Source organism: Amblyomma maculatum, chromosome 1 (genome assembly GCF_055883805.1).
Source record: "Amblyomma maculatum isolate TAMU_Amacu chromosome 1, ASM5588380v1, whole genome shotgun sequence".
NCBI classification, from domain to species: domain Eukaryota; kingdom Metazoa; phylum Arthropoda; class Arachnida; order Ixodida; family Ixodidae; genus Amblyomma; species Amblyomma maculatum.
The window spans coordinates 412559721-412571238 of record NC_139344.1 but is presented as its reverse complement, the minus strand read 5'-3'; the positions used below and the strand labels follow the sequence as shown (position 1 = coordinate 412571238).

Below are 11518 nucleotides of genomic sequence, written 5' to 3'. Positions count from 1 at the left end.
AGGGTCCCTTAGATGCCTTTTATGAGGAGAAAGGCGGAGTGCATACACTTTTTCTCCTATTTTTTTTCTTTCCTTGTTTTCCAGTTATCGGCGTTCGTTGCAGTGGTATATATAATGATAATCGGTTTACACCTTATCACCATCGCTTCTAACGCTTGGAGTTCCCAGGCGCATGTTGAAGTGTGGGATTTCTTGTGATCGTGCTTCTAGCCCCGATACCTGCGGACCCTGCAGCGAGCGGTTCCTGCAGTCGAGTGGGTGCGGTCGAATGCGCCTGACGCCCGCTTACCAACCTGGTGCTGCATCGCAAGGCAACAGCGCACTTAGGAGAAGCCTCGGCGACTGGCGTGTCTGGACTTATCAGAGTTGAGGCCAGACATATTGGCGCCTCAATGACTGTCGGTGTCTCAGCGGCGCGCCCTCTTCTCCTACCTCCTCGCTCCGCGGTAAGAACCCAGTGCGCTCGTGAATGGGCCTCTTGGCCCGCGGCCAATTACAGCGTCCGGATGGGGCAGTTTGAAGACAATTGCTTTCTGACCGTTATAAAAGAAGGCGATCGGCCTGTGGTCGAACAAGACCCCTCGAGACCGTCGTGAGAGTCGTCGCGCGCCGTTATGCGCGCCTGGAGCGGACGTGTCGGTGTCTCCCTGGCCGTCGCTGCAAGAAGACAGTCGCGACAAGCCAGCAACTTTCAGCCCATGTGCCGGTATTGTTGTGCCCTGTACTATGACTGCAAATAAGTCACCTTTCGTGCACTTCATCGTGTGGACCTGGAGCCTTAACACCCGGACACGGACCAGAATCGTGACAGATTAAGATGACAGGAACGCTAGACAAGAACGCATCTAGCGGAATTTCGCGTAATATGACAGGTCTCGTGTATAACTCTCGCGGACAGCATTTTGTTCCATGAGCATAGAAAGACTTTCTCCTTAAAAACGCAAATTATTGCATGCCCAGAAATGAATATAGATTGCTTATTTAGGGTGCAGCTATTCGCACCATTGAGTGCCATTTCCGTTACAACCATTCTCCAAGCATTGCTGGAGATCGCGATGTTCCTAATCGCATTTTTAAGGCGCAAATTAGCTCTTGGTCAAGCAAGTAAGGAGGGAAGGTGTTATAAAAAAAATTACAACGGTGCAACGGTGCTGAACCAAATATTAAGCGAAAGCATTAGCTGCGGGCGACCAAGAGTTCTTCTTATCTTTTTCTTCTTTTCCAGTACACATATAAGCCCCGCTTTAACCAAGTGGTATCAACGTGGTATGTAGTGCAAAGAGAGGATAACCGATGGTCGCTTAGGGTAACAAACTGGATTCCAATGGAACGAAAGCGTAGCAGGGGGCGGCAGAAAATGAGGTGGGTGGAGGGGTTTAAGAAGTTCGCAGGGGTCAAGTGGATGCAGCTAGCACAGAACCGGGTTAATTGAAGAAATATGGGACAGACCTTCGCCCTGCTGTGGGTATAGTCAGGCTGATGATGATGATGATGATAATCAACGTGCCTTAATGGCCTATAGGGGTAACATGAATGCCAGAGTCCTAGCAGGCTGATTATGACATAATCTTGTCATGTGAAACGAGAGACCCAAGTTGGCAGCTCCTGCCAGCCCACGTGGGCTGTGACGTCACAGCGTTACGTGGGTAAGACGTGACTACCGGCCGCACTACGCTGAAGGCTCGAAACCTAGAGCAGTATTGCTTTCGCAATAAAACAGGAACCGTCAAACCTGGTCAGCTCAGTATCTAAGTAAAAAAGTGGTAATTGACACCACATTGCTTTTGCATTGTACACTCTCCCCCCATAATAGACTTCAAACGTAAAAATATTCCCAATCATCCGGGCTCTCATCCTAAGCCGCATAAGATACGAAACAGTGTATTTGAATTTAAAGAAAGCAGAAGTGAGAAACTCAACATACTCATCTGTAAAGCTATCAAATCGCCATCGGTATATGCGAACATGCCTCTACGCAACGCCTCCTTTACCTCGGCCTTCATAACATGTGGATGGAGCTTACCGAGGCCCACATAATAAGCCAATTGGAACGCTTAAAACTATCAGAAACTACACGTGCAACCCTTAAGAAACTGGGATACAGAGAAGGCTTAGCACCCAAAACCACCAAGCAGCGCATCCCGGACGCAATCTGCTCATATATCACCGTAGCCCCCATCCCACGAAATATGGATCTTGCATACAACAAACACCGGCGCCAGGCAAACGTTCGGGCCCTGAACAAAGCGCATGGAACAAATAGGGAAACCAGATTGCTCGAGTCCGCGCTGTCCTGAAATGAGGAGGCTGCCCACATAGGTTGAATATTTCACGCCTGCTCTGAATAAATGTTTGTCTCTCTCTCTCTCCACTCATCACATATTGATCGACCAAGTTATTTTATTGGTGTAACAAAAATAAAATAAAAAAAACGGCCCAACAGAGGTGTAGCAAAATCTATTATTTACTACAATGCAAGATTGTCTCCAAAAGGAGTGTTATCATGGCGTATGAGTCTGCTGACCGCATCAGGGTGCACCTTGTCTAGACTCCTCGTGCTCGTCGTCATTGTCCTGGCAGAGGTCGTGGTTGTACTCTGATACCTCAATATCGCAGATATCTTCAAACTCATCGATGCAATTCTGTGGAACGTTGTCTTCCACTTCCTTCCTGACCCACATCATGCATTCTGAAACAGAGCAGAAGGAAGTGTTGAAACCTAGTGATTGCTAGAACAATTAAGGAGGGCCGTTACGTTACTTCAGCGCATTACACTTCAGAAGTATTGTGGAAACGTATAACGTCACTCGAGAGGCATGCATGTTTATTTTGTTTATTTATTAGTTATGTAGTATTTTTATTAATTGGGCTTTGATTTCTTCGTTACGTATTGCCCCCATGAACAGAAAGACGAAGATTGAACGAAGAAGGATGGAGAATATGGCTTTGATCTCAATGACCTAACGTGTGTGACATACAACATAATAAAAGAAAGTTTTCAAATTAATATTGTTGGAGAAAGGCTCCAATAATAAAATTATAAAGCGACTTACGACCTCCATATAGAACAGTTGGAAAGGTGCCAATAAAGCAATTCTTCATGTCTGAGTACGGAACTGTAACAGTTCCGCTAGGCCCTGTAATAAACAAAAGGATTCAAGTCAAAATAAGGGAAATGTGGTTGGCGATCTCGACGTAGGAAGTTTCAAAAACACGTCAATATACCCTTGAGGTCCAGGCAAGACAACTCTAGAGTATTGTTATTGTTAAGAAGCCGCGACCTGCTTCCCCTCCGCCCGTTTACTCCGCAAATGATTATCAGTTAGATAACGGTACTGGCAACAAATGGAGCGCAAATGGAGGGGCCCCGGTCGGAGGGTCGAAAACCCGTTTCGTGCTCCTGCATTAGAGAGCCCATAAAACACACATTCGATAGTGGGAAGGTTTCAGAAGTCAGAGTGAATCGGGAAGCGACCTTCCTTAAACAAAAAAGAACCTCTGGACGAAGTTATTACTTCATTTTAATTAGAATCTTCCTGTTAGACGCCGTGAAAGTCTCTCGTGACATCATCGCCCTTTCACATGCAGCCTGTCTGGCACTAGCTGATAGCCGAATATTATTGCTTACCGAAATGTTTACCCAAAATATATAGGTCAGATAATATTTCAAAAATGACCTTACGTAATATACTATATTCAGTATAATAAGCCAATAGTGAAATTGCTGCCAGTTCAGTGAGCACCGCCATGGTAAATAAAGTTTGGTATGTCACATTTCTTATTGTGTAACTGTAAAGCAACGCAAATTGCGCGATTGAAGTTTTATTGCTCTGTATTACTTGCGTACTCGCTTACGTATGGCATGGCCACCAACTGTACGCACCATCTTTCTCTTTGAAGTCAACTTGATTCAGCTCTTTTCCTTGTCGCAAGTCGAAACTCCTGATCCTCCTGAAAAACATATTTTGCATTCCGCGATAAAGAAAACACCACGCCGAAGAGATTTCTCAGATGAAGCGTCTAAACGATATAGATCTACCTCTCTACATTACTCATTTTTTCAAACAGTGGTCTTCCGAGAAAGTACATATGTAATTTCGATTATAAATTACTCTGCGCAGAAACGGCTCAATCTGTGTCCAGTGAATGACGACCGCTGAATCTCCGTCAGCATTAGGACAAATATTTTAAACAACCTTGCTATGTTTCAACACGAGAAGTCACCTGTAGGACACCAAGACAATTTGGTTCATGTGTTTGCAATCTTACCGGCAGTGCCCTTTTGCAGGCTGTTGATTTGGTTGTTGATTTGGCCGTCTAAAGTTCCGAACCGACTCAAATTACGAGAGTCGTTGTAGTGGAGGGCTGGGGAAATCTCGGCCAACTCGAGTTCTTCTCTGCGCACTAAGATTGCACTCTAAAGTGGATCCTTGCTATTCGCCTTCACCGGAAAGCAGCCTCGTCTGCCAAGATTCGATGAGCGCCCTAACCACTGAACCAAAGACTACACGTCATAGAGTATGTAAAAACTGTCGTACAAGCGTTTCCCAGCTATCAGCGGTCCCGCAAGGTGTTCGTACAATACGGCGCCGCCCACTCTCTAGCGCATACATGCAAATAGTCTTTAGTTTTGCGGCTGATGTATTATGAAGGAAACATCTCAAAATAAATGCCGAAAGGTTTGCAAAAACAACTCCGATTGAAAGTTAACTACCTGTAAAGGAAGTTTATGAAAGCCGCTCTAGTTTATTGCAGTTACAGCAAGTCTTTTTTTCGTGCCAGTAATGTTCAAAGAAAAGTGACTCAACCTCAATTGATTGCTGCTCTGTAATTATTGGTTAATTATTTGAGGCTTCAACTTACCGCTGAAATCGGTCCCATTTCAAATAGAGTCACTTTAATTGGAATTTTATTCAAGTGGTAACGAACAATAAAAATTGGGTAACGTGTTGCAGATGAGGAGCGAATCCATCAAGCCCCAGGGATCGCAGGACCTTGCTATCATCCACACTTTGCTTGATGAATATCAATGAGTTAAAAAAGCGGTGTCAAGTATAGAAATAAATGTATGTGCTTGTGTATACGTGTGGCATGCTATGCCGCACCAGGCCGACTATAGCTTAGGTGTCCACTTCATGTTGTCAGTTAAAATTAGTAATTTCGTTTTGGGTCTTCGCTTCTTCACTTGTTCGCAATACCGGTTTTCGAGGCTTGTAATCGTTCTGATAAAGCGGTGTGCTCGCAAAACCGGTTTTCGAGGCTTGTAATCATGCTGATAAAGCGGTCTTTGTCGTTTTGTACCCCTCTTGAATGTAAACAACAATTCTTGAGCATTTATACCTTGTTCATTAGTGCAATTTCAGGTGCAAACATCCAGCCATCGCTTATATTTTCGCTTTTCATGCGACTTATTAGCATGTTTTGAGCAGTTGGCTTGCATAGTTGCTGTGAGCGAGAATGAAATGTTATGTATAATACTGGCTTTATTCTTTCATTTGCTCTCTTTGCAGCATTCCACCAGTTGGCTGGATATTCTTACGTAGACGTGATGAGCAATTAAAGGGTCAGTTTCCTATTTTGCTTCAACTTCATCCTAATTATTTTTCTCTGCATAAACACTTCACACCAAGTCATTCCGAAAAGCTATTCATACCTTGAAGAGCCCGTGCATAGATTGTTGTGTATGAATACATGTATTTCAAAGCACTCTCTTACATATATAAGCAATTGTCTATCCAAATGTCTCAATTTGGATGTTTGTACCTCTATGTTTTCTGCGCATGGTTCTAGATTCAGGGTAGAAACCAGCCGAATGTTCTATAAAGGAAGGTCTACCCTGGCAAAAACATTTGCCCAACTAAATGAGGGCTTCAGTGTCCTCGACCAATACTTATGCCCTTAAGGAATCATTGCGACGCTGGCAGGTAAATCGCTGCTAGAACTGGCGAGGATAGTTGAATTGTTTTTGTGTTGCAAAAAAAAAAGTGCTCATTGCTTCAAAGGCTGAATTGATAAACAGGCCGCCTTTAGAAAAAGCATTTCGGAGAATTTTTTGCTTTATGTTCACGTGCCTGGCGCATTACAACCGAGACCTTCGTCTTTTTCATTTGAACCGCAACATTTGTATCAGCGCGTTAGAGTTAAAACTCCTCATTACACCGAAATTTCAGCATCGCCGTAGTGAGCGATGTTTGGCAGACATGCCGCAAACGGGTGGTAACTGGCAGCTGACGTGGTCGAGCACTCATGCTTCCGTTGTTTGTGCAACTTTATAAAAGCGACTCTTTTATAAAGTTTATGCGACTCTATATACCCTTATAAAAGGAATTAAAGTGTTTTTTTTTTCTTAGGCGCTCCTTCAACGCTTACACCACGAAGGAACCGCGGTCAGAGTAAAATGGCACTCTGAGGTCCTTGATCATTTGTAATTATTGACATAAGTCTTTATGCCGAACCCATTATTGTTATCCTCTTGGCAAGATGCGTTGTCCCGCACGGAGCCGACCCAACAACGTCGGCTTAGCGAGCGGGACGAGAGAATCGCAGTGGCCAATGGAATTATAGAGAGACACGCATTTATTCCTTCCTTAGACCGCTTCGTTAGCTGCAACCCGCAAGACCAGCGAGAGCTGCTCTCGCGGGCCTGCAGGATCGAAGCGGCAGATGCAGCCGTGGACTGAAGGCTACACTCAGAAAGATAAGGAAATACGAAATAAAGATTTTCCTCCTCCTCCTTCATGATCGCGAACTTGATATGGCTTAGAAACTACTGTAGTGACATTATAATATGCGCGATTACACCGAGTAGATTAACCTCTACAAAAGCAATTAGGGCAGTAAAAATAAAGACAAAACTATGTGATAAAAATGACGGAGATTGACGAATTATCAAGAAGAATCTAGCGTTATAGAACTTTGCATTTGCTTACACTAAAGTTATCTCTTGCGCCAAAAAAATCTGAGCATCAAAGCGCTGAGATGGTTCATTGCTCGCTGTCTTCCAAAGCCTTAGTTCGCCGTAGTAAGTTCAGCGCGAGTCCTCTCTGGCCCGCGAGTGGGAAATACAGTCCAAGACGCGCCATGGGAGACGGCACTGCGACTGCTGCCTCGCACCATGGCTAGCGATATAGAAGGTCACTGCGAATCGACGTTCACGCCGGGCTCGGGTAAATGTCCGTACGCGGTTTTATGGTTTCGATAATGAATGGCAAACTTCAACCGCGCAATCTGTAAATTAGTACAGGCAGAAATAATGACTCCTAGAGTGCGAACTACAATTTAGGCACAGTCGAAAGTAAACAGGAAAGGGAGACAATAACCTACAAAATTGTCCCAATAGCCTTTAGAATGAAAGGTATAGAATAACCTGCGAAAATTGGAAGGCACAATCTGCCTCTCGAAAAATTTTCTGCGGGGAATTTAATTTGTGCATGTGCAATTTCATTGTCATTTTTAATCATGAAATGCTTTAGCTCTTGTTATCGGCCATCTTGGGAGGAAGCCCGAATAAAACAGAGAGCCAGGATCCCAAACGCCACAAGAAGTTTCACGAGATCAGTTTGCTTTCACAGTCTACAGCACCCTCCGCAGGGATGGCGCCACAATCGCACACAATGACGCATAGAATAGTGCTTGACGCCGGCGGTCGAGGTAGAAGCTGCTCAATTGTGTTCAAGTATTTGGAACTCAGTCAGTCACTGTGTTGCGTCATCAGCTCATGTCGTTTCGAGTTTTCGCAAATGGGTATGTACTCGAACGGGGAGAACTCGAACGCGCTGCTTTGCTTCTCCTACATCCTTGTAAGGACGGCGTATCTTCGTGGCCTGTTCGCTTCTGCATCATTCTGCATTTCACTGCTGCCACCGTCAGAGCTACTTAAATGGTGTAATTAAGCAATTGAAAGGATATGTTAGAACAGTATTGTGGAATGCCTTCGCTTTACGAATTATACGCCATAGCAGCATAATCATGCGTTTGTCACTCCTGCCGACAACGCCAATATATGCGGCTGTTCACAAAGGGCACAAGCATCCAGAGACCACAGATTCCAACATAGAGCTCCGTAATTGCATACTGTCCCTTCGAGATGAAAAGATATATATCCGGCGAGAGATGCTGTGCAATCTGCCCCATTGGAAGAACTGTTGTGGTGCAGTTTGCTGTTCTGCGAGCTAGACTCATTACATTATTGCGGCTAGCTTAATCTATAATCAGGATGGTAAGACCCTTGGCTATTTTAAGCTTCTTTCGACTGCAGAGGCACATTATTTTATGTTTTTTTTGGGTAGCCTCACCATCATATATATGTAGATTACTTAAGAGGTAGTAACTGTTTTCATAATGATATTGTAAGATAATGAAAAAGTCTTGCATGATTATACAGGATACATGACAATTCATGATAATGTATTACCAATGATTGAGTAAACAACGCGAACAATACATCTGGAAAATAATGCGGGTGGCCGAAAACACAGTCGTGTGATGGTGATGCATGGTTAACCTAAATGTTCACGATAATATCTGAATTTGAGATAGCAGGCGACTCGTTTTGGTTAATAACGGTCCGCGAACATGTTTCTCTGATGCATCCTCACTGCCGCTGTTTCGTAACATGCAAAGTTTGTGCTCCTGTGATATGCCTAATATGACAAAAACTTACTTTTGGCTACCCTTGTGGCCTTTTATATTCCACACATAGGTTGCCGTACGAGCCGCCTCGTTGAAATGTGTAAGCCTGGCACTCAGGCATTCTAGCTCCGCGTCATCACTAGACGCTAAGATCAAGACCGGTGTCTCGAAGTTCTTGATAACCTGAAAATACAAGAAATGAAATATAAAAAGCAGTATTTCATATTGTTTCACCTGAAATACTACCAGTCACTACTTAAGCTTCTTGCAAAGAACCATAACAAGATAGACAGAAATAATGAAAGATGAAAAAAAAAAATACTTGGTCATGCACACAGGAGAATTAGGCTTAAAAAAGAACAACAAAATTACAAGTGAGGCTAAAATTAATACACAGGGTAATTGAAATACTCAAGTTGGTACAAAAGACTATAACTGCGAGGACAAAATAAGACAAAGATTGTTCTCATGATTGGAAAAACACTATTGCTGTGTTCATGCCTTAAACAAAGGCTTGAGATTGCTAATATAGTTTAGATCATTTACAGTGTTAACTAGTTTTCAGGTCGATAATGTACAAATAGAGGACATGTAGAAAGGGGGTACTTTCATATAGGCTGCAGGAAGAATGCAGCCGCAAATGAAACATTTATTGGCATCAAATTACGAAAAGAGTTCAGAAAGGAAGACAATGAAAATGTGCAACTCTTTAGTGGTGCTTCCTCCACGGGCTTTGCCTGTTACCGCATAAGCTAGACAGAAACCCACCGACAATGCCACTTCAGCGACACACTCTTGAGGTTCCCCGCTCGCAGCGATTTTCAGCTCGGTAGACACATGCGCTATCCATATTGGCACGGTTCCGCGGGTGTGAATGAACCAAACAGTCTAGATTATTCTGCACACAAGCGTGCAGTGGCGGATGGCTTCTAGACCGCCCCTCGGCTCGGCTGAGGGATGCAAACAGTTGACCTGCAGCTGTCTGTGCAGCTGAACACTGAGCCACAAGACAAGAAAAGCAGTCACATAGCGTCACACATCTCGGTAATCACTCGAAGGTCTCGTCATGCCATGCAAGCTAGTGAAATGGTTCATTTGTTGCTCAAGCAACACATTTATGACGAACAACACCATTTTTTTGTAACGAAGATTGGACTTTTAACACTGTAGAAATCAGTTTTCAGAGATATAATTATCTTGTGAGATAGTACAAGTTCAAGGATATAAAAAACTCGCAAAGTGAATAATAGATGTGAGCAGCCGGAGGTCGCATTCCGTGGAAGGGTGCTAAGAATAAAATTTAGATTGCTGTAGATGAAACGTGTTTGCAGTCAAAGTTGATATGTTTTTTTTAATGATTTTTGTAGTGAATGGATATTGTCTCCAGAATATTGTATATTTTATGTTGTAGCTGTGCGGACGCAAAAGACAAAAGACATGAAGATGGTCTGTGAGTAAGCAGGAGCTCAATCTATAATATTTGATATTAAGATCCACTCTGCGCGTCATCAGCAAGCAGCGCACCTTACAAGAGACTTCTGCGGGGATATTTTGGCACAGCACGCATTACAAGCTGCATTAGCCTTTTTGACAAGCCAGAAAAACTTATATGTAAAAGCGAAATCGTTAGGTGCCGCATATTACAGAACCAATGTTATGCTCCACTGGTAGAGCAGGCCACGCACATCTTACTTTATCTAAAAGCGAGGCCTCTACGGGAGCCAGAAGTGCAGTGCAATCGCCTGCGTACTTGTAACCTTCAGCTCAGCCTCAGTGTCAAACCTTCGAGCCAAGCCACTGCTGCACAAATCTCATATTGTAGAGTAGCTTTCGAGCATAACAGGAATAGACAATAAATATCATTAGATCTGCTCCCTAGTAAAATTAATGTAGAGTAGCCTTCGAGCATAACAGGAACAGACAATAAATATCATTAGATCTGCTGCCTGGTAAAATTATAATACTGCATTTATAATTATGTTACAGGTATTACTAAAACTCCGCCGCAAAAACATTTACATAGCTGCAATTTTAAGTTGAAATTCCAGCTAAAACATTAAGTCATCTGTCATTAGATAAATCACGTCAAGTAATTTTTCACTTCCATAAATTTTTGCCTTAACACAACATCATTGAATAGGAAATTATTCATAAAAACTTTACTATGCGCTACAAAGTAAAGTCCTGTATCGTTGACTTTGTCTCAATGAGTAGGGACCAAAAATAAACAGTAAGCCACACAAAAACGAGCTATACTGTTCTAGCTCGAATCTTTTGTGGTTAAACTACTGAAATGTTATATTTGGTTAGTCAACCGTGCTGAAACCATATCTTAAGAAGCTGTAATTTAACTAAAAGTAGTCGGTTTGTCGGTCTTCTTCCCATCGCGAGACTTTGCGTACCGCTATGCTCACAGTTATCGACTACTGACTAGCCCGAATTCCTACCCCCCATCAGTTACCATACCGCAAGCATAAAAGTGAAAAGATTTTTGTAGTGAAACGAAGGTAATGGCATGAGTAAAGAATAGAAGTGGCGGCACACAGCAATGTATTTCGTTTCTGCCGCTGCTCTTAGCCTCTTGACTGTGCGTTCCTGCACTGAGAATAAAATGTGAGACCGACTCGCATACCAGTTCATGTTCAATATCAATGCATGGCAAACACTAATGGCAAAAAATGACCAAATCTACATCCTATTTATACCGGCTAAGGCTACAAATGTTACGACAAGCCGTTAATCTAAATTCTGTTCTTAGGGAAACATATGGTCAGCATTTAGCTCCCTGCTTACTATATAGAGCAATGACGTGTGAAGTCCCCCTCAGCCGCATAATTTGTGCTCCTGTTAGCACTGAATTAGAAAAACATCACCTTCCATAATTATT

General features: G+C 43.2%; 1 protein-coding gene across 1 annotated transcript; it reads right to left on the bottom strand.

Moving 5' to 3' along the window:
• Positions 1-2472: 2472 nt before the first annotated feature.
• LOC146208954 (uncharacterized) lies at positions 2473-10446 on the bottom strand. The gene is made up of 6 exons (XM_084579585.1): positions 10414-10446; positions 9425-9628; positions 8663-8814; positions 3884-3951; positions 3054-3137; positions 2473-2689 (listed from the first exon to the last, which is right to left on the bottom strand). Exons 1-6 carry the CDS (start codon positions 10444-10446, stop codon positions 2529-2531), a joined length of 702 nt encoding a protein of 233 aa, XP_084435711.1. The 3' UTR covers positions 2473-2528.
• Between the last annotated feature and the right edge of the window lie 1072 nt (positions 10447-11518).

Bases quoted from the DNA above. Each gene is read 5' to 3' on its own strand.
- LOC146208954 (XM_084579585.1), bottom strand. From the start codon at position 10,446: ATGAGATTTGTGCAGCAGTGGCTTGGCTCGAAG. The intron at 9,629-10,413 runs GTTTGACACTGA...CTTGTGGCTCAG, and splicing joins AGCAGTGGCTTGGCTCGAAG to TGTTCAGCTGCACAGACAGC. The intron at 8,815-9,424 runs GTGTGTCGCTGA...TTGTATTTTCAG, and splicing joins GCGAGCGGGGAACCTCAAGA to GTTATCAAGAACTTCGAGAC.